The sequence below is a fragment of the Herpailurus yagouaroundi genome, unplaced genomic scaffold, assembly GCF_014898765.1.
Source record: "Herpailurus yagouaroundi ecotype Mexico unplaced genomic scaffold, PumYag 140, whole genome shotgun sequence".
NCBI classification, from domain to species: domain Eukaryota; kingdom Metazoa; phylum Chordata; class Mammalia; order Carnivora; family Felidae; genus Herpailurus; species Herpailurus yagouaroundi.
In genome coordinates this window covers 16,066,358-16,087,962 of record NW_024412395.1, presented here as the reverse complement: position 1 = coordinate 16,087,962, position 21,605 = coordinate 16,066,358, and the positions used below count along the sequence as shown (strand labels likewise).

General features: G+C 44.7%; 2 protein-coding genes and 1 long non-coding RNA gene across 4 annotated transcripts in view; 2 read left to right on the top strand and 1 right to left on the bottom strand.

The window, feature by feature from the left end:
• Positions 1 to 2,129, top strand: part of LYPD1 (LY6/PLAUR domain containing 1) — a 37,440-nt gene extending 35,311 nt beyond the window's left edge. For both annotated transcript variants that reach the window (XM_040474899.1, XM_040474900.1), the window contains exon 3: positions 1,705 to 2,129. In XM_040474899.1, coding sequence (XP_040330833.1) covers positions 1,705 to 1,940 — 236 coding nt within the window. In that variant the 3' untranslated portion in view covers positions 1,941 to 2,129. The remainder of the gene's footprint in view (positions 1 to 1,704) is intronic.
• Positions 1,425 to 21,605, bottom strand: part of GPR39 (G protein-coupled receptor 39) — a 194,868-nt gene continuing 174,687 nt past the window's right edge. The window contains exon 2 of the mRNA XM_040474898.1: positions 1,425 to 2,871. Within this exon, the coding sequence (XP_040330832.1) occupies positions 2,366 to 2,871 (506 nt within the window). The 3' untranslated portion in view covers positions 1,425 to 2,365. The remainder of the gene's footprint in view (positions 2,872 to 21,605) is intronic.
• LOC121030467 (uncharacterized) lies at positions 2,865 to 6,114 on the top strand. The gene is made up of 2 exons (XR_005790220.1): positions 2,865 to 3,834; positions 3,967 to 6,114. It is a non-coding gene; the product is annotated as an uncharacterized LOC121030467 (long non-coding RNA).

Below are 21,605 nucleotides of genomic sequence, written 5' to 3'. Positions count from 1 at the left end.
TCCATAAATGGGCAAAGCCCCATAGCAGGTTTCTTGGAAATCATACAGCACCTCTCTCTCTCTCACACACACACACCCTCTGTGTGGAGTTTATCTTACCTGATAACTCTTACCAGAGCAGCTACTGTCCAGGATTTTCTATCAGTGTTAGAAAATCCATCCTTTCAAATGTGCAGTTCTAGAACAAAAATGACTTAAAATTGTATGTTCCAAAGTATTTCTTTAACCTCCCACTTGGAAGTTTGAAGTAGCTCAGTTTTTTGCCATTTCTCCATAACCCAAAGCAATGTTCATAAGGCAGATGAAGGAGGCACAAACCAAAGCCTTGCCTGCAAACACACATTCTCGCAGGGAGTCAGAGAATAAGGACCCCGGCTACTGGTCAAATATGCTGGAGCCCTCAGGTGTGCGGGGAAGTTCAGAAGCTAAAGCCATTCACTTCCAAGTCCAGTTTTGTAAGACATATTTATCTCCCCCTCCCCATCCCACCCTCCCCCCCTAAAAAACATTTTTTGTGGTTTCTTGGCTGGCTACTTTGGTATATATACTAGTAAGGATATGGATGGAATGGAGCCAGAATTCTAGGTTCAAATCCCAACTTCTCCATTTTCTAGTAGTGTGACCTCGGGCAAATTTGTAAACTTCTCTTGCCCTTATGCTTCCCATCTGTGAAATGGGGATCTCCCTTGTAGGCTTGCTGTAGTGATAAATCAACTAGGACACCATAGCCGTCTGTAGAGTGTCTGGAATACAGGAAAGCCTTTAAATGAAATTAGTGTTATTTGAATTAAGGTTCCAGCTTTAATAACTTAAATGATTAGTCAAGATAACCTAACTGGTGACTGTGCTGCAATTCCCATGTGTCCTATGTGCTCCTTTATGTGCCTACACAGTACCTTACTAAATGGTGGCTGTGGATGCTAACTAGGCAGGTGGCCATATATTCTGAGGGCAAAGCTGATTTTCTGTAACCAGTATCTTCCTGGTAAACTGTCAACATCAGGCCACCCCGTCACTCTAGTGGACCGTGAAACCTCAGAAAAATAAGGGCCCCTTCAGTAGGGATCTCATGGGAATTAGTTCAGGGAACTCTAGGATTTAACACATAAGTGATACAGAGAAGGCTGTCACCTTTTAATTTTTTTTTTCCAACGTTTATTTATTTTTGGGACAGAGAGACAGAGCATGAACGGGGGAGGGGCAGAGAGAGAGGGAGGCACAGAATCGGAAACAGGCTCCAGGCTCTGAGCCATCAGCCCAGAGCCTGACGCGGGGCTCGAACTCACGGACCGCGAGATCGTGACCTGGCTGAAGTCGGACGCTTAACCGACTGCGCCACCCAGGCGCCCCTGTATCACTTATAATAAACATCTCATTCTCCATGGCACGAGATAGTTACAACAACAACAAAAGGCAAATATAAGTTGTGTGTGAATTTTTTTAAGTGAACTTGGATTTTAATAGCTCTTTGCTGATACCAATATCTAATAGCTTTTGGAACAATTTGTCAAAAGTTACTGGAGCTGTATGGTGAAGAAGCCATCGTCACTTATATTTTGGCGAAGGGGGGGGGGGTCGGTGTGCTCAGTGAAACAACCGAAAGTACCTTGCTGATCCCACCAAGTAGCTGGGCTGTGGGAGGAAGGAGGAGGAGCTGAACCTTGGCCAACCCCAGTTAACCCCACTTCTTGGGTTGTGTTGCAGGGATCATGTACCGCAAGTCGTGTGCCTCCTCAGCAGCCTGCCTCATCGCCTCCGCTGGGTACCAATCCTTCTGCTCCCCTGGGAAACTGAACTCAGTGTGCATCAGCTGCTGCAACACCCCACTTTGCAATGGGCCCCGGCCCAAGAAACGGAGCAGTTCTGCCTTGGCCCTGCGGCCGGGGCTCCCCACCACCATCCTGCTCCTGAAACTTGCCCTCCTCTTGGCTCACTGCTGAAGTTGGAGATGCTCATCCCTCCTGCATTGTCCTTCAGGCCCTTGCTCCCCCTGCTCCCCCAGCTTCTCCTGGGTGTCCTTTTTTTGTGGGTTGGGAGGGAGCGTATTCTCTTTCTTTCAGTTCCTTTGCAAATCAAAGAGCTCGGTGTCAGTTTCTGTAAGCTCTGAATAAATTCAGTCTGACTTTTCAGTGTGTACTTGAAGGGAAGAGGGGAGTCCAAGTCTGTCCCCTATTACCAGAGGCAAGGTCGGGCTGGCAGAATCAGTCCCTAGAAGACACTTAGGGAGGCATCCATTTTTTCCAAGGCCCCTTGCTTCCACTCCTGTCCCTCATAGGGGCATGGTTTATTTTGTCACTGCGTGTGTCAGATCATGTTGCTTTCATTGGGGGCGCCGGTTAGTCCTCAAGGCTTCCATAGTTGACATTCACACTTCATGTTCCTGAAAACCATTCCCTGCGGCGGAGTTGGGTGGTTTCATCTGCACGTTGGGTTCTGCTGCCTCAAGACTCAATTGCTGGGGCTTGGAGTCTGGCTCGCCCCCGTTCTGGAAAGTGCTCAAGTAAACCTTGTTAGTTCTTGCAGAGGAACTGCACCGGGAAGCGGTGAAGATGAGGGGGCGACGCGCGGAGCGAGTGCTGTCCGCAGCAGAGGTGACGCGGGCACGCAGGTGTTTGCTGTGGTTGGCATGCGGTAGAGTCAGGCGGCAGCGGAGCACCTGCCCAAACACCCTGCGGAACTGCTGCGAGGACACGTTGTACAGGAGCGGGTTGATGACCGAGCTCAGGTAGAAGAAGGTGTCGGAGAAGGGGAGGAGGATCATGTACGCCCGGAAGTAGGACTTTGTCCAGTCGTGCTTGGGTTTGGCTGCGGCCATAATCCTCCGCACCTGGTTAGGCATCCAGCAGACAGCCAAGGTCACAACAATCAGCCCTGAGCAGGCAAAAGGAGAGACCGACACAAACAGCATGAGAACAACAATCAAAGCCACAAAATATTTAGCTCCCCAGCTCTGTGCTTACTGGCCAGGAAATGCTACCAATTTTTCAGTGTTGTGCTCGACTGCTTCTTTTGCCACTAGCAAAAAAGAATCGAACAGTGTGTTTCAAGGCTGGGGGAGTTGACTGTGTTAAAGACCATTAAATGCTTTCGACTATTTATGCATACCTTTTGATGGCTGTTCATTTAAAAAAAAAAAAAGTTTTCATTGTTGTGTATCCAGAAAGCATTTTATATAGTCCAGTAAAATCTGTCATTTTGTTTTAAGGAAATATGTCATATCAGGTGAAACAATATTTGTATTTCAAAGCATGTCTACATAAAGACAACCCAGTGATATTTTCAAGACAAATGGAAACGGTGTCCCTTGCAACAAAGAAGCTTATTTAGTGACACTGATTTTACATTCAATTTCAAGGGACACAAAACCAGGAATAGCCTGTCACTGAGAATGGTTTTTGAACATGTCTACTCCATGCAGTGTGCACACCTGTAATTCTCATGCTCCTATCTGCAACAGCACTCTGTTTTTAGAAATTTTTAGTTATATCGTCTATTCACCCTCATGGGGGAAAAAGACAATTACCCACAGACAACAGATCTAAAACCCCCTTAAAGTTTAGCCAGTAGTGTGCTCATTGCCTGTGGCACTGAACTACGGTAAATGATCACGCCCAAAGGGACACCACTTGGTGACCCCATGAGATCAAAAGTTGACTGAATGGACATGCTTGCATGTCCACAAGTTTGCTTTCCAACTTACACCATCTCTATTTCTATGACCTCTGACAGAGCAAAGGAGCATTTATCTACAGTGACAGACAAAACCTCCAAGAAAAGGAAGATCAGGAATCTGCACAACATTTGCTCTTTGCTCTGAAGCCAATACACCAGAAAGTAAGTTCCTCTGTGGAAAGCCGGGATCTTAAAGCTGTATTTTGGATTGTCAGAAATACTTCCTCCGTTTCCTAAATTTGATTACTATAATAAGGAAAATTCATTCATGTTTTGAACTTTTGTATTTTCTAGGAAACCACAAGGAAGCGATGGTTGGCAATAATCCCTTTCTGCCTCTGATCCATAGTAAATATTTCATTGATAAATGCTCCAGGAAAACCAGCCATGTCTATGCAACCAGGGTTCGCCCTCCCACACACTCACCTGAGCATGCCGTACCTGATAGCTGAGCAGCCCTAGGTATGTTCTCTGCCCCAGAAATAACCCAGTTCCCTGAACAAATCCTCCAGAAATCCCAGCTGTCAGCAAAGAAGGTTCTGGAAACTCTGCTCCCCTGACCATTTCTAAGCGTTTCTCTTGTCAGCCCTCAGCCCAAGCTGGAAACACAAACTTACTTGCTTATCTCTTTCCTTTGTGTTTGCTTCCCTGAGAACATAAGTCTAAAAATACAATGAGCAAAGTAACGTATTGATCTGATGAAAAAGCAAAAAAAAAAAAAAAAAAAAAAAAAATCACCTTAAGTCAAGAGTATATTCTGAATCAGCTAGTTACAGCTGCTGGAAGGGAACAAAAATCACTATTTTTCTGTGTTTAAATACTTGCACAAGAAAGCGGGGGCTTTTTTCCTCCCACTGCTTTGAGAAGCAAGGATGCTTCCAGACGTGTACTTTTCGAAGTGGGTTCATAAGTTACTTCTCCTTGTTTTTAGCAGAAGCAGTTCTGACTGAAAGGTTCATCTCATTAACTGAAGCAGCTGGGAAGCTTCCCCTACCTAGGGAAGCTATATGTCTTCACAAAGGTTTAAGTTCTTTTCTCTGCCACTGCATTTCAGATCAGTACAACCATCTTAATCTGAAGACGTATTTCCCAGAATATGGAAATAGAGCATAGGATTTTAGGTGTGTCTTATGATCCCCTGTGGGAGGCCATACTTCAGGCAGCAAGAATCTAGCAAGGGGACAAGAACTCACTTGTACTTACTCTGGTTGAACACAGCATCACTTTTCAAGCCCAGGGAAGAAAGGCAGTGAGGAAAGGGGCCAGGGCTGTGGGGCAAGTTACACAGTCGTTATTTTTGTGTCCTTTCTTTGTCCCTCTCCTATGTGCGTGACCCTTATGCTGGTTACCTTCACCCCCTACACCCGGCATCAGTTGTCCTTGACTGATCTTCCTGTCTAAAGAAGCAGAGTGCAGTAAAAAGCAAGACCAGATATCTTGGGTGTGAGGAAAGGCAGAAGACCAGATGAAGAGTTGTGGCTTGATTTGTCGTTTTAGCCAGGATAAAATTTTTGCTCTGAAATCGAAATGAGCTCGTCCATAAGTGGGAGGTAACTTATTCTAAACAAGTTGCTGAAAATAGGGAACCAGACCCAAGATTCTCCAGTGATGAGGAAAGGGGAAATCTCTGCTTTCTGGGTGTAGAGTAGCAAGGTAGGATAGCAAATATGAACTTGGAGAACAAGAGAGGAGAAATTGAGTTAGAAATCCACAGAGGTTAACAATTAAGCATCAGAAAGGTCTTGACACATAACCAGGAATGTATTGAGTGTTCCCTCTACCAGGTTCTGTGCTAAGCACTCTGTGTTTATTTCCTGTTTCTTACTTCTGATAATAACCTGGTGAGATCAAAGCTGTCATTATCTTCATTGTACAGGGGAAGAAGTTGTGTCTCAGGTTAGTTGCCCACATCCTATAGCTAGGACACAGGCTAGGCTCCAAAAGCCATTATACATCTGTGTTTTTTTTTGAATGACACAGTATTGTTTCTCCTTTTTTCCATTTGAAAAATACAGAAAATGCAGGCAAGTAAGTATGAGCCATTATTCCACCCTGTAAAATGGATGTAAAACAGCACTGACCACTAGAAATACAATGTAAGCTACTGTGGTGGCTTACAACTTAAAATTTTGAGTAGTCACATTCAGAAAGTAGAAAAACAGGGTAAATCTATTTTAATATGTTTCTTAACCCTCCCACCACAACTAGAGGTGGGAAAAAGGGCTGGTGTCTTTTCTCCTTGCTTTGAAAGATAATTTTGTTATAGGAAAATAGAGGATTAGGCATACAGGCACCCACCACAGGTACTTGTGACATGTGCTTCCATGGGCCATGTAATAGAAGTTAGCCTCTGGTTGGAAGCAAGGGGGAACAAACCAGCCCCCTTGTAAAATTTGTCATTTTATAAGGTAATGGCTCACTTTTAGATTTGAAAAAAAAAAAGTGCATTGAGATGACATTGAGACTGTTGTGTCCCAGGTAATTTTTTATTAAGTTGTGTGCAACTAGTTCAGCTCTAGTCCCAGCTACTCTGAGACAAAGCTTTAAAATCTTAATGCATGCCTTAATAGAGTATATTGAAGATTTGACTAAATTTATGTTTGGCTGCATTTGATTTGGACTTACATTTGGAAAAATCTAGAATGCTTTGGTCTGTATGGTATGTGCAGCCCACAGTTAAAAACAACTTTACTAAGAACTTGAATGAAGATCAGTGAACTGAACCCAGTCATGTTAAGTCGGCAAACTGTTTTAACTATATTATTGATAGATCTGTATTATATTGAAGACAGCCTTGCCCTCTGGGGTAAGAAATACCTTCATAGCTTATCTGTTTTTACACATAAAGTACTTCCATTTGTCCTCCGTGATCACTACGCTAAAATGACAGGTGCCATTAGACGATGACACAGATTTATTCTCGGCAAAGTAATGTTGTTTAAAAAACAGAAGTAGGGGCGCCTGGGTGGCGCAGTCGGTTAAGCGTCCGACTTCAGCCAGGTCACGATTTCGCGGTCTGTGAGTTCGAGCCCCACGTCAGGCTCTGGGCTGATGGCTCGGAGCCTGGAGCCTGTTTCCGATTCTGTGTCTCCCTCTCTCTCTGCCCCTCCCCCGTTCATGCTCTGTCTCTCTCTGTCCCCAAAAAAATAAACGTTGAAAAAAAAATTAAAAACAAAAAAAACAAAAAAAAACAAAAAAACAGAAGTAATAGAGATGGCCAACAACATGTCATACTAGCATTTGAGTCAGGCTGCATGGTTTCATCTGCGGAAAACGTGAAGCTATGCCACCTGGGATGTGGCAACATTCTTAACATCTGACTCTGGGCTCTGTTTTCTTCCTTCTAAACCTTTCCAGTGCAGGAAGCTGTTCCTGTGATCCTGAGTTCACCTTAGAGTCATCGGAGAATGAGAGAGCAGGTCTCCCAAGGAAACTAGGCCCAGAACCCCTCTGTCTTACAAATGATGGAATTGAGGCTGATTCACCCAAGATCTCCAAAGGCAGAGTGGCACGACTCTCTCTACCTCTTGTCTTATGGCTCAGAACATGGGATTTGACTTTTGATTGACAAACAAGCCTATCATTCTATTTTCTTTATGTTTATTTAATTATTTTGGAGAGAGAGAGAGATTCCCAAGCAGGCTCCACGCTGTCAGCATAGAGCCCAGTGCAGGCCTCACTCCCACAAACCGTGAGATCATGACCCGAGCCCAAATCAAGAATTACACACTCAACCAGCTGAGACACGGGGCACCCCCATCATTTTACCTAAATGTAGTTTTCTTCACTCCAGTTTTAGACCCAAATGCTGGCCATCCCCCATCTGGAATGCAATGCAAGGCAGGCCAACCTCAGATCCTAGCTAAAGTCAGCACAACACCTGCTCTGTACACTGTCTGGATTCAATTTTAGGACCAGGTTCCTCAAAAAACAGGCACACAACAAAGCCCTGGAGCACATATTTTCCCCATTTTAAAGGAAGGTGAAATGTAGCTTCCCCCAAAGGGAGCTGAAGCATGTTTGGAAAACAAGGTATGACTCCAGGTTACGACCTTGCGATCAAGCTGATAAGGACTCCATGTATCCATCAGACTGTCCATCTTACGTGAGTACCTGCTAAAAAAGAATACTTAGCCTGTACTAAGCCAAAAAGCTCAGGAAATTCCATCTTTATCCAGCCAAGGTAGTTTGTGTGATTTGAGTCACAAAGATTTGCTTTGCCACTTGGTGTTAGGGCCCATTTTACTGAACTATTGAAGCCTTGGGATACAGAGGGGGTTGTAGAGAATGATTTAGGTATTCTGTGTTTAGCATAGCTTCTCCATCTCTTCTTGCCCAGTAGTCCACTTCTCTCTAACTGTGACCACAGTGAGCAGGAGTTAGTGATCTCCCCTGCCCCCCCCCCAATTTAAGTTCTCTGGACTTTACTCAGCAACCATCTCCTGATTAGCTGGGGCCTATTACAGACCCTTTCTTAAGCACTAGTGATTAAAGGCTGGGGAGGAAGAGGCAGCCACAGCCAGGTGACTGCTTGCCAAGGGTCATGAGAGCTATCTGGGTACAGTTTTATGGAAGCAAAGAGCTGGTTGACCCTCCCATGGGGGGTGAACGCTCAGAAAATTAAAGGAGAGTCAGAGGTAGCCTGCAAAGGGTCACCCAGGCAAAGACACAGCATGAGCAAGGGATGGAAGACTGTAATAGCAGCTGACTCTGCCAGCTTCCAGAGCCAGAACAACATGAAGGGTGGGTAGAGACTGTGGGAAATGAGGCCCATTAGAGAACACTCCATCAGGTTTTGTGAACAATAAATCAACTAGCATATAGTAGGATGAGGAACAGCTGCCTGTGAAGAGACATTTAAATAGCAATTGTCAGTGGAAAGTAAGCATATGGTTAGTTGAATGAAGAGCTAGGGAAAGACAAATACATCCAATAAAAGGTTTTAGCACTCACTCAATTTATATCTTTGTGTTTGCCAATCTGCTTCTGCTAGCCAGTTTGAGACATTGATCTGACTTTGTCCCATCCAAGGAGCCCCAATCAGCACCAACCTTGGTTTAGTCTCTAGTCTCTGAGACAGTGGCTCTCAAAACAGGCTTCCTGGAATAGCAGCCTTAGCACCTCTTTGGAACTTGTTAGAAATACACATTTTAGGCCCCAACCCAGATCTACTAAATAAGAGACTCTGAGAGTGGAGCCTAGCAGTCTGGAATTAACAAGCCCACCTGTTGATTCTGATGTTTACTCCAATTTGAGAACTTCTCTAAGGCAACCCCAAGTTGAGGTGGAGCCTGGGTTCTCAGGCCTTTGTGGTTCTATCACTATCACATTGGCCACCTTTTGAAGCATCCCATTTTCCTGAGTGCAGACTGAACTCATAATAACCGAGACCCCCTTCCCTCATTCCTGAGCACTGCCCTTGCCTTGGTTCTACCTTTCTTCTTTTTCTTCTTTCTACCCTCCATCTTTTCCTAAGGTCACCATAAACCAGGCCATATACAGCCCTTGTCCACCCACACTGCCCACCCACACCTTCTCTCCTTCTCCATTACTTTCTAGGATGGCTTTGAGAAGGTGATTCCATCAGGAGCAGGCAAGTTCCTAACAGCTAACAGGTGGCTTCCTGGATGGGTGGTCACCATGCACTGCTAGGGCTTGCCAAAGGAAATCTGAGAGGCTTTGGAAGCAATGCTGATAGGATGTGAGGGACCTGGGTGTTGGCCAAGCACTGGACACACCCCCACTGGGAGCCCACTCCACGTCCCATGCCCTCTGACCCTGCCAGGGCTTGCCTGGATACTTGCAGTCACTTTTCCAGTGACTAGTCAGCTTAGTGATTATTGTTTAAACCCATCTGCCTCTTGCACCCTTTCCTATTGAAAAATTTTGTTTAGAAGAGGACTAAAAAGCTGTTAGAATTTGTTTTCAGAGAAGGGCACAGGCCACAACTTTAAAATGATGGAAAGGCCACAGATGGCCGCTCCTGTCCATGAAAACAGATGGTTTGATGTCCCGTCTTTGCCCCAGCTACTTGATGGAGCCTATGAAAGGACTCTGTCCCCATTGTGGCTCCAGCCACCATGTGGAGGCCAGAGACCCAGATTCCAAAATGGCCTTCAATTTGCTAAGCATTACATCCATCTCATTCTGCTCTACAAGCTTCAGGACAAGGAAAGACCTATATAAATTGCTACAATCGCAAATATATATTTCTAAAACAAGCCCTGCTGTCTGGGAGCTGTAGGACAGCCACATGCACTCAAAGTAAACAGCATTTAGGGTCAGCGTTGTGGTTTAGTGCCTCTATTCATTTATGAATGCATGCTAAATGATCAACTGGAATCCACTGAATAAATATTTTTCTATGTGGATCTCAATTGTATGCAGCTGTGTGGCTTTCTATGTAAAGAATCTATTCTGAATCTACTGATGGTTAAGTCCCCATGGGTGGTGTAGCTACAAATGCCAAAAGCTGTTCCTCAGCAAGACAGATGAAGGCAAATGCTTCTTGCCTCGTAACACACAGCACAGGAGTGGGTGGTGGGAACCAGGGCCATGATGCCCTCTAAGCCTGTGGGATGGCCAGGCCGCCCTTCAATGGATGAACTCATTCCCACTCACATACCTGGGCCATGTCACTTATAAACACTCATCAATTTTTATGGCTGAAAGCCTGCCATTTTTAATGGAATTTAGTTTCCTGCAAATGGTAGAGAAAGCCTCAGAATGCTAGCACTCAAGAAACTTAAGAGCTGAGTGTACTGGTGAACCAGCAGAATCCCCAGCAAAGTGGATGAGGAGCCTAAATTCACACAGCCTCGGAGTCCAAAACAGGGCCTCTCAGTCTGATGGTGTCTGCACTGGCCACGACCTCCCCTCAGAACCCACAAAAACCACACAGCCCTTGGGTAAAGCCGCACTCAGCCAAGAGTTCAGCAGAGGCAACACGGGCATTCTGGGAGTATGGAGACCAGCCAAAGTGCCTGCAGATCTCCCCCTGCGTCTCTCGTTCCCTGCTCATGCCCCCTCGGTACAGCACAACAGACGGAGACCCTGGGAGAACTGGTGTTGAGTGCCTATGACTGAGGCAGGCCAAGCCCAGGTGAGGCAAGCAGCCCCTTAGTGTGTCTTTCCTAGACTCCAAGACTCTGCACATGCCTGGGCCCAGACCACATCTTCCCCACCCTCTGCTCTTTCTTCTCCTGTGTCCCTTCCTCCCTCCCCCTCTTTTCCCCCCACTGCCTATGCTTTCCCCAGCTCTTATTCTACAAGTTTCTGCTTAGTGTCACTGCCTCCAGGAAACCTTCCTGTCTCCACAAGGCTCTGTCAAGTTTCTACTACAGGTTCACCAGCATCTTTTACTCCTGTCCCTGTCATCATAACAATACAGCATAAACGAGACCATCGACTCCATGGGGGCAGGATGCCCCATCTTCACTGTTGTATCCTCAGCACACAACAGAAAACTGCTACATACTGATTGTTCCATCAACATTTGTGGGGGGCAGGCAGAGTGTTGGAGGTTCCAGGTGTTGGAGTGTATTCTGATGTACACACAATCAATCTGAAGCTACCTTCCCTGACCAGAGGGGTCAGTACTAATCCTCCTAACACAGAGCCTGGTGCCTTCATGCTTCCAATCCCCCATCCCCGGGTGAAGAGAAGTAGACAGTAGGAATTTCGTGAAGGGATCACTTTCTCATTTAAGCAAGACAAGAACCTCCAAGCCCAAGAAAGAGGGGTTGAAGAATTTTGAGTCTGACCAAGGCCTTCAGGGGTCAACAGTTTTAGTGTCCCACCCCACTGTGCTAACTAGCCAATCCCTGGATGATCTACACTAAAAATGTGTTTCTTGCCCAATCTCTTTCCAAGATGGCCTGAGGGTCAGCCCGTTAAACAGGTTATAGAAAAGCCACATTTACCAAGAGAGGAGCTAGAGGACATTCATTTGTCCCAAAATAATGTGATAAATCATGGCCCCCATGCAGATGCTACAAGTCTTTGTCAGAGAAGCTGCAGGCCAAGACTCAAAGCCTAAGGGTTGAGGTGTGCAGTCAAAGTGATAACTTGGAGATGAAGAGAAAGCACCTAGAAGAGCATTTGGTCAATGTGGTGAGACTTTCTATGTTACATGCTGTGTGGCCCCAGGGGAATGCAGTCCTGCAGTTATAACCCTCAATTTCCACTGGGACACAACTTGGTCACAGAGGCAGAGGATCTGGGGAGAGAACACAAGGAAGGTCAAACTACCTCCCCTCCTGCTCTATGCAGGAACTAATGTTCCAATAGTGTATTTCCTGGCACCTCTGCCTTTGCTTCCATCCAACCTGGGCAACTCCACCCACCAAGGAATGCCCATCTTTCCTCTCTAAAGCTCAGGCTTCTTATCTACAAAATGGATCTAAGAACAACTGCTGGGATGATGAAATGTGGCAATAAAGTGCTAAATGCAGTGCTTGCTGCCAGACAAGGGCTTCTTGTAGTTATGACCATGAGCACCTCCATCATCATCATCTCCACCTCTACCAACCATCCTCACCTCTGCCACCACTATCTCCATCATCTCCTCTACAGTCATCATCTCCACCTCCACCCCATCACCCTCTCTGCCACCACTTCCACCATCATCACTGGCTCCATCACCTCCTCTACTGCCATCACTTCCACATAGCTCCCAGAGATCAGAGATCCAGGGGAAGGCTGCCTAGATCCACCAGATCTCAGACACCTTCTGATCCTTAACTTATAGATAGAGCCCGGAATGATTCCATGACTTTAGCAGGGTTGTCCTGCTCATCAGTAGCAGAGAGATAACCAGGACTTACGTCTCCTCATTTCCTGGTCAAAGTTCTTTCCAGTACTTAGGTTTAAAGCTTCTGTCACTCTGTTCTGTAACTCTGAACCACTTATCCCTTCCTCAATACCTACATATGGGTATTTGTGGTTTCAAGAAGAGAGTCAATGAGTAGAGGCCATAATAAAGGAAACAACTAACAGAAGGCAAGTTTAAAGAGAGAGGACAAATTTCAAATCCCCGGAAGACAGGAGCCCTGAGCCCTTCCCCAAGTCCCTGTCTCGGCCCAATTCCTCTCCAGGAGGAATGACAAGTGGCAGGGAGGCTACATGACTGCCTGTTCATCTGGTCACTTCAGCTAAGAATCTTTGCTTCTTTCCTCCATCCTCTACTCCACCCTCCAGCACACATCCCCACCCACACCCAATGCCCCATGGCCCTGTCACCTCAGGCTAAGCTCTAGTACAGTGGCGGGAGTGAGGGCTGGGATTTGGAGTCAGACTGACCTGGGTTTAAGTTTCAGCCTTGCTATTTACCAGCCGTGTGATCATAGACTTACATCTCTGTGAAATGGGTAAAATAACAGTATCTACTTCATGGAGTTAGTGTAAGAAAAGCTCAAGGACATGCATACACGTGAAGGACTTAGCACAGCAGCACTGCATGAACCACAGCTCCTACTACTCATTACATAATCCCATCAGCTGCCCCAGGGTGAAGGCAATACCAGCTAAAATTAATACAGTGCATATATATTTCAGACACTCTTCTGAGCACTTGACTTAAACTTGCTCAGTTAAACCTTACACTAAGCCTCACTGGATGGCCACTACTTGACTTTTGTTGCTATTATACAGATAAGGTAAGTGATGGTGTGGATAGGTTAAATTTCTTGCCCAGACTCACACAGCTGGCCAGGACAGGCCAGAAGTTAGACCCAGGCAGCCGGGTCCAGAGTTGGTGTTCTTCATCACCCGGCCCCAGCAGGCTGCCCTCAGCTGCAGGACCCCTCAGGGGTATCAGAGATCAAATGCTTTCCGAGTCCCAAACTCAAATTAAGGTATTTCAATTCAAATGGCCACGAGGTTAAAAATAAATAAGTAAAAATAAACACACCTTCCCAACACATCTCTCTGATAAGGCATGCTATCAGTTTGAAAGGGCCTTTTTTACATTTAGCATTTTCCGATTATGAAGAGAAAAGCTTGGTGGATTTCAAAGAAACAAACTAGCTTTGAACAGGAGTGTGGCAGGCTAGACTAGAGAAGGTCTGCTTTGGACTGGATTTATGTTATGGAAAGCAAGCACCTCTACCCCACCCCCACTCCTATCCACAGCAAGAGTTCTCGAGAAGGATACTTTCCTATGAAGACTCATTTAAATTCAGAGTTAAAGACTACTCTCACCCATCACAGGCTGCCTCTTCCCCTCCCCATAAATACAATCTAAAATTCTGTTTCAAAGTAAATTAGAAAATAAGTTCAGCTCCCCATTATCTGCTCATATCTTGTAAGTTAGTAAAGAAATTCTGGGAACAATCTATAGCAAAATGCCAGGACAGGAGGCAAAAAAAAAAAAAGGAATCAGCTGATGGGAGAGATACCAAAAGAGGTTCAGGAAGGAGCCGGGCTTATACTGTGGCTTATTTAGAGCTGAGGGTTCTCAACTGAATATCAGTAAAGCTCTCGGGGAAGTTGAGGAGATGGTATCAGGCTTCTAAGATAGAATTTTGTATCAAGAATGATCAGATAAGGATGCCTTCCTGTTAATGATTTGAAAATGAAATTACTGTTGCATGACAGGATAAGAATAAATCCCTCCTGGTAGTTTTTTTTCTTTTCATAGGGGCAAAAAAAAACTTTGAGGAAATAGCCTTGTAGACTTGGGAAAACGAAGCGTGAGCTCTCCTATCCGAGTGTAGCAGTAACTGTCTAAGATGCACATTATTATACACACTAAATCCAATCCAGCCCAACAGTAACATCCTGCTTTCATGTTTAAAGCTAGTCCTTATCTGTTATCTCACTTGTCTCTTCCACCTGACCACCAAATGGCAGAGCACCTCTAGATACTCTCCCCAGATCTCTATCATCTGGAAGGTGGGCACTTCCTCTATGCCTCTACCCTGAAATACTATCTCTATGGATAATGTGATCCCAAGTCAATGTTGCCAGCCTTGGTAGACATCCACAGCCTACTCAACATCAAGGCTTGGATAGCTCATCTGCACCTATAATGAGACATGTTCACCCAACTTGCCCTCCCTCCACTACTCCCAACCTTAATAAACTCTTCCACCACTCACTGAGTTTTTCTAGCTGGAAACCTGAAAGTCTCCCTATTGTATTTCCTCCTCCTTATTCCCATACTCAGTCCCCAAGCCTATCAGTTATACCTCCATCATCTATTCCCTTCTCACCATCCCATTCCTAATGCGGGCTTCCATTTTCTCATGCCTGGACCAGCTCAATATCACTCCTGACCAAACCACTCTCCACACGAGCCAGGATCATCTTGTTAAATTAAAAAGTTCACACCACTCCCCTGCTGAAAACTTTCCAATGGCATATTATTGACCTTAGAATAAAGTCCCAAGTCTTTAACGAGTCCTATAAGATCTTACCTGGCTTATTCCTTCGGGCTCTCCTTACACAACCATCTCTGCTTGCTCTGTCTCCTTCCAACACCTGACACTTTCGCATTTCCTAGAGCCAGACATCCCCTTCTGACTCAGAGCCCTTATCCAGCCAGCCTCCCTTCCCTCATTTTGCTAATTCACATTCATTTTTTAGTCACTGCTAAAAGACTGCTTCTTCCAACAAGCTGAGACTTCCAGTTTAGACCCATGTTTTAAGCCCCCATTGCCCCATACTTCTTGATCACACTCTACATTCTGATGTATTTAACTTGGAACATGTGCCTTTCGTGTCTGTCTTCTCAGCCATGTGAGCTCCGTGGGGTTAGAGCTGGCTCTGTCCTATTCTAGGTCTGCAGTGACTGGAACAGCACGTGGCACATAGGCATGCACAATACCTGAGGGAAGACCTGCCAGGGCTTGCTGCTCCTAACCATGTAGTGAGGTAGATGGGTGGGGGCTGCCATCCCTATTTTTAACTGATAAAAATGGTGACATACATGACACTTAATCAGTTTGATACTGGTTACAAAGAAAAAGAGTAAAAGACCGGAAGCTTAAAACCTGGCATCTTCCAACCAAAGATACTCACAAATTTAAGTACATTACTCCAGCATTGTATATCCATGTCTGTAACCCTCTCTTCCAGAGATGCAGTCCCACACCCATTCCCACAGCTTAGCCCAGGAGAGGGAGGCAAGTGCAGGACCTTTCCCAGGACAGACTGAAGATCTGAATCCAACCATTGTCTGCAAGGACCTGCATTAACTGAGCTACACAGTCAAATTTCAGAAACTTGGGCTTTTAGATCCCCCCAAAACCACAGAGATGACAAAACAGTTTCCTTTCCTGTAAAATACGCATGTATCTTAGAATATCTGAGGCCCTTTCCACCTGTGAGACTCTAGTTTAACTTCCCTGTATGCCAGGAGTCTCATCTAAAAAAAATTATGGGTGATCTGAATCACATTTCATAGGGATGTTGTATGAATTAGACAGGATTCTTATACTTTTTAGGATTTCCAGGGATATAAATTCTAAGGATTATAATCATTTCATTATGTAAAGTCCTCAGTGATAGTCAAATGGCTACACTCCTGCCACTCAGGCTGTGGTCCATGGCATCCCCTGAAGGCTTACTACAAATGCAGAATCTCAGGCCCCAGCACCGACCTGCTGATCAGAATCCGTGTGGCCTGTGCTACAGTGTACAAGCTTCTCAGCATCACTTAGCATCCCGATCTTTCCCCACTTTCCTGCTGCCTGTCCTCTGAGCCTTTTTACCACTCCCCTGCTTAGCCCCATACCTTTCCTAATTTCCAAGACATACCAGGTCTTTGCCCACAACAGACTCCAGGAATTTCCTACTTGACCAAGTATTCCCTCCTCTGGGAAAGTCTCCCTGTCCATTCAAAGAGAAGGAACCTCTCCGACCTTGTCCTTGTTTGCATGATAATACACCTTTTTTTGAGTTTATTTATTTATTTTGTAAAAGAGTGCTTGCACACAAGCAGGGGGAGGAGCAGAGAGGGAGGGGAGAGAGAATCCCAAGCAGGCTCCGTGCTCTCAGCTGGGTCGATCTCACAAAACAAGAGATCATGACCTGAGCCAAAATCAAGAGTTGGACATTTAACAGACTAAAACACTCAAGCACCCTATAACCACACTATTTTAATGATGAATTTCCATGCCTGGCCTACTGTAATCACTGGAGAGCAAAGGCCATACATATTCCAGACACTGACTCATGCCTAGCATAGCACAATAAGCCCTCAACACATGTTTCTTAAAAGTATGAAAATCTTTAATCCCATTAAAATGTATGCTAAGGTCCTATCCTGAATTTTTTACTAAACTGTAACCCTACTGCACTAATTTCACACACACACAACACACACACACCATTTTATTCCTTAGGGAATGGTACTTAGAAAAATGATTTTGGACTTATAGAAGAAAAATCAGATGCCACCTCTCCCAACCTGAGAAGATGCACTTAAAATAGACTGACTCTAGGTTGTTCTAGAACCTGGAGAAAGGGCAGGAAGGCACTGGGACAGCTCCATTATTCACCAGGAAGACCACCCAACTGGTCTTGGGTGGATGAAGAACAGGAATCTTCCTCTCTCTTGCCAAAGCCCTGCTTGGGGCCATGTTAGAATCTGCAAATCTCTCAGGCTTTAAGTAGCAACAAGTCTCTGGGCATATTGTGAGTCTGGCAGAGGCTGAAGAAAGACTCAGGAGACCAAACAGCCCCTCAAGCACACCAGCCCAACCCAGGAAAGGCAGGCTGGAATGCAGAGGGTGGCAGAGGCTTCTGGGCCTCAGCTCTTGAACTCCTCTGAGAACAAGTGCTTCCTAGGGCAAGGATCTACTTGAGTGTGCACTGGCAGGTCCAGACGGGTGTGGTGAGGAGAGCACATGCTGCAAGACACATCTAAGGTGGGGGGGGGGGGGAAACAAAGCACAAGGGGGATACTGGGAAGTGTGAGGCACTGGCATGGCCTGGAGCAAAGTCCTGATGTGTGTGGCAGGGGTGGGTACACACTGTGGGACACATCTAAGGTGGGGGAAAAATCAAAGCACCAGGGGGAGACTAGGTGGTGTGGGGCACCGGCGTGACCTGGTGCATGCTGGGACTGAGCGTGGTCAGAAGCCCCCAGTGTAAATCCACAGCCCCCTTAGGATGTGTCTGCTCAGGCCAGAGCCAGCACAGCCAGGCACCCTTCTTCACCTGATCACAGACTGGTCACACTTGGCTTTGCAGCAACCTTACAGATATGTCCAACCCCACCATACTATAGATGAGGAAAGGGAGGTCCACAGCAGGCAAGAGACTCATCTCAGGTCACAGGGCTGTCCAGCTGCTAGGAAAGGAGCAGGACCTCAGCCCGACCCCTTTCTCCTTTCCTACAGCCCAGACTCTGCCTTTCACTCTGACATTTAGGACTTTCACAGCCTGAGGCACTGAAGCCCCAGTTTAGAAGACAGCACTGTGCATTGACGGTGGTTTTAGGATTAGAACCCTTGGCTGATAACTGGGCTCCTTCACTGATGAGTGGTATGATCCTGGGGAGCAAGTAACTTAAACTTCTTGCTACCGTTTCTTTTTATTGCAAATATATATGTATATATGTATTACATATACATATGTGTGTATACATATATATATAACATATACATATGTATATATGTATTACATACACATATGTATATATGCATATATATGCAAATATATTCACATACATATATATCCAATGGAAATGAGATTATATGTCAATATTTTGCATATTGTTACTCAATAAATGTTATTTCCCTTCTAGGTTTCCTAGAATCCTGGGTTGGAGGGAAAGACAAAGTAATACCATTGCCACCATACTCCCTGGAACAAGGTATTCTGCATACCATTGCACTTGGATTGCACTGACTTTATGGTGAGCTGCCCAACCATTCAACTCAAGTCTCATGTTGTCTACCTGAAGATAGATATGGTCCCACAGATTAAGGATTCAGTCCTATAAGACTGCCCCCTGCCCCTACTTCAAGATGCCAGTCCCAAGCCCAGGTTGTCACCTGTGCTTCTGACCAACTAGATTCAAGGTTCCAATGTCTCCCACCTCGGGTTACATTAATTAGCCAGGGCAGCTAACCAAACTCAGAAACATTTTACTTATTAGATACTAGCTTATTATAAAAAGACGTAACTCACAAACAGCCAGATGGAAGAGAAGCAGAGGACAAGGTAGAGGGAAAGGACATGGAACTTCCATGCCCTCTCCGGGGCACCACTCTCCTTTTGTTTCCATGTGTTCACCAACCAAGAAATTCTTTGAATCCCATCCTTTCCAGGTTTTATGGAGGCATGATTGATTGGATCCATCACTGATGGTAATAATTTAATCTGTAGCAGCCCCTCTCTCTTCACAGAGGTGAGAGTAGGACTGCAAGTTCCAATCCTCTAATCACAAAGTTGGTTCTGCTGGCAACCAGCCCCATCAGGAGATGCTTTCCAAAAGTCACCTCATAAACATGACAGAAGATACCTTGATTGCTCTCCTCACTTGACAAATTCCAAAGACCATGTATATTTCTTATAAATCACACTATCACAGGTGGTAAAGTAACATCAGTTTTTCTGTCTGCCTAGAATTAATCTTCCCTCCTCCCAAAAGAGAACCTTGATAGTCCTTTGGGGAACAAATGTCCATCCATGACTCAATCTCTGAAATTCATGTTGGGAGCTGACTCTGTTCTCCAACCCCAAAGGTAGAGAGATAACAAAGGAATGGACAATCAGAGTTACAGTAGCTGGTTCAGTGATGAACAGGGATCCAGATCAGGCCAATCAGAGCCAGTCTTAGGGCATTTGCTGAAACCACTAGGAAAAAAATACTCTGCTAGAATTGCTAACACAGAAAAATACAAGCTTATAAGCATGTGGCATGACTACCCTAAGATGGGACAGTCTTCCCTGAAATGGATGACAACGCAAAGGAAAGCAAAGTGAAGATTTGCAAGAGAGAGGGGGATGGGTTTCTAACATTATTTGGGTCTGGATTCTACACATATTTTGCTTAAGCCAATTTAAAATGGTTTTCTCTTGTTTCCAACCATAACAATCTCAATTACATAAATGTCTTTAATTTAGTGAACTACAGAGGAGATTCTTCAACCTCCTAAGGTAACATCACTCAGTCTCTCAAGTATAACCTGAACCCTTTCTCCTATAAACAAACATTTTCTTTGGCCTATTTGAAGTAAAAGAGAAAGTGAGAGGCAGCAGTGGCTGCTCTCCACCACTCATACCACTGGGACTTGATCTACTTGAAGCTTGATTTCTCTCTTTTCTCTTTATTGATTAAGGCAACCCAATCCTTGCCTTTCATAGGAAATCTATACTTATTTACTTGTTTCCTGTTGCAAAAAAACCTTCTCTTGAATATCCCTTTTTCCTCCCTCAGGCAAAATATTTTTGGATGTAGGACTTAAAGTTGGAAGGTGTATCAGACGACATTCCAGTAAAGTCCTATTTGACCAATGAGAAAACAGAAGGTGAATGGCAAGCCTCACACCATCGATGGCTGAGCCTCTGACTTCCAGGTCTGTGCCCTCCCTCCACCCTCCCACCGAGTATTTCAACAGATATCAATTCCTTGCAGTGACCTTGCACATGGGCTGATTTAAATATTGAGACATCAAAATGCCCTTGAAGAAAGAACTGCAACTTTGCAATCTAGTCCCAGCTCTCTAACCAACCAGCTGTGTGACCTTGGGAATGTCATTTAACCACTTAAGATTTGTTTCTTCATTAGTAAAATCAGAGATTGGACTAAGAGGATCATAAAATGTCACAAGTTTAATGACCCTAAAGCACATTGTGGGCAGAGAGAAAGCTAAGTGCTGAATCAGCATCACATGGCAATAAAAATTCCCTCCAATACTGGAATCTGAAGGTAAGCATGTTCAGGAGGATACAGGAAAAGAGGGAACTGAGAGCCCTGAAAAGCCATGTACTACAAACATAACTTTTTTCTTCTTCTTTTTTTTTTTTTTCCACCTCACATGAGCCATTGGTGCCTTCCTATTTGCCTTTTAAAATCTTGTTAAAACTCAAACCCACTGTGTGTTGCTTGCTGGAGTTCGCCTGCTTTTCCTAAGATGATCCTGGCTTCCAATACTGGTCACACCTAGTTATTATTAGCTCCCCTGTTTTCCTCTCAAAATTGTCCCCAAATCAGGAGACTCAGAATGTGTAAAGTCTTCCTATAAAACAACAAGAAAAAAACAGATGATCTGGTAGGAAAAGAAAAAGGGCAAAAAACTTGAACAGACACTTCACAAAAAGAACCAAATGGCCAATAAACAAATACAAAGATGCTCCACATTATTAATCATCAGATAAACACAAATTAAAACCACAGTGTGATATTTCTATACACTGAACTAAATGGCTAAAATGAAAATACAAAGAAATATAAAACATGTGTAGGCAAGGCTATGGCTAAATCATAACATTCATAAGCTGCTTATGGGACTAAAACTTGTAACTACTATGGAAAGCTATGTGACAGTCTCTCCTAAGGCTGCATGTATGCCTTCCCTATGACCCAGCAACTCTGCTCCTATGTATACGGCAACAGAAATGCATAAAATACCAACACCTGAAGACATGTATAAGAATGTTCATAGCAACTTGTCTATGACAGTCCCAAACTGGAAACTGAAGCAGCTCATCAATGGTATTCACACAGTGGGACACTATACATCAGCAACAGCATTGAGGATCAACAGAATACAAACATGCCCTACAACATGGATGAAATTTACAAACATAATGTTGAGTGAAAACACAAAAGATTCCATATTCTATGATTTTGTATATACCAAGTACAAAATCAGGAAAAGCTAATGTATGGTAGGAGAAGTTAGGATAATGGTTACCTTTGTGGGGGTAAGTGAAAGGGGACAAGGAGAAATTTTAGTGCAATGGTAATGCTCTATTTC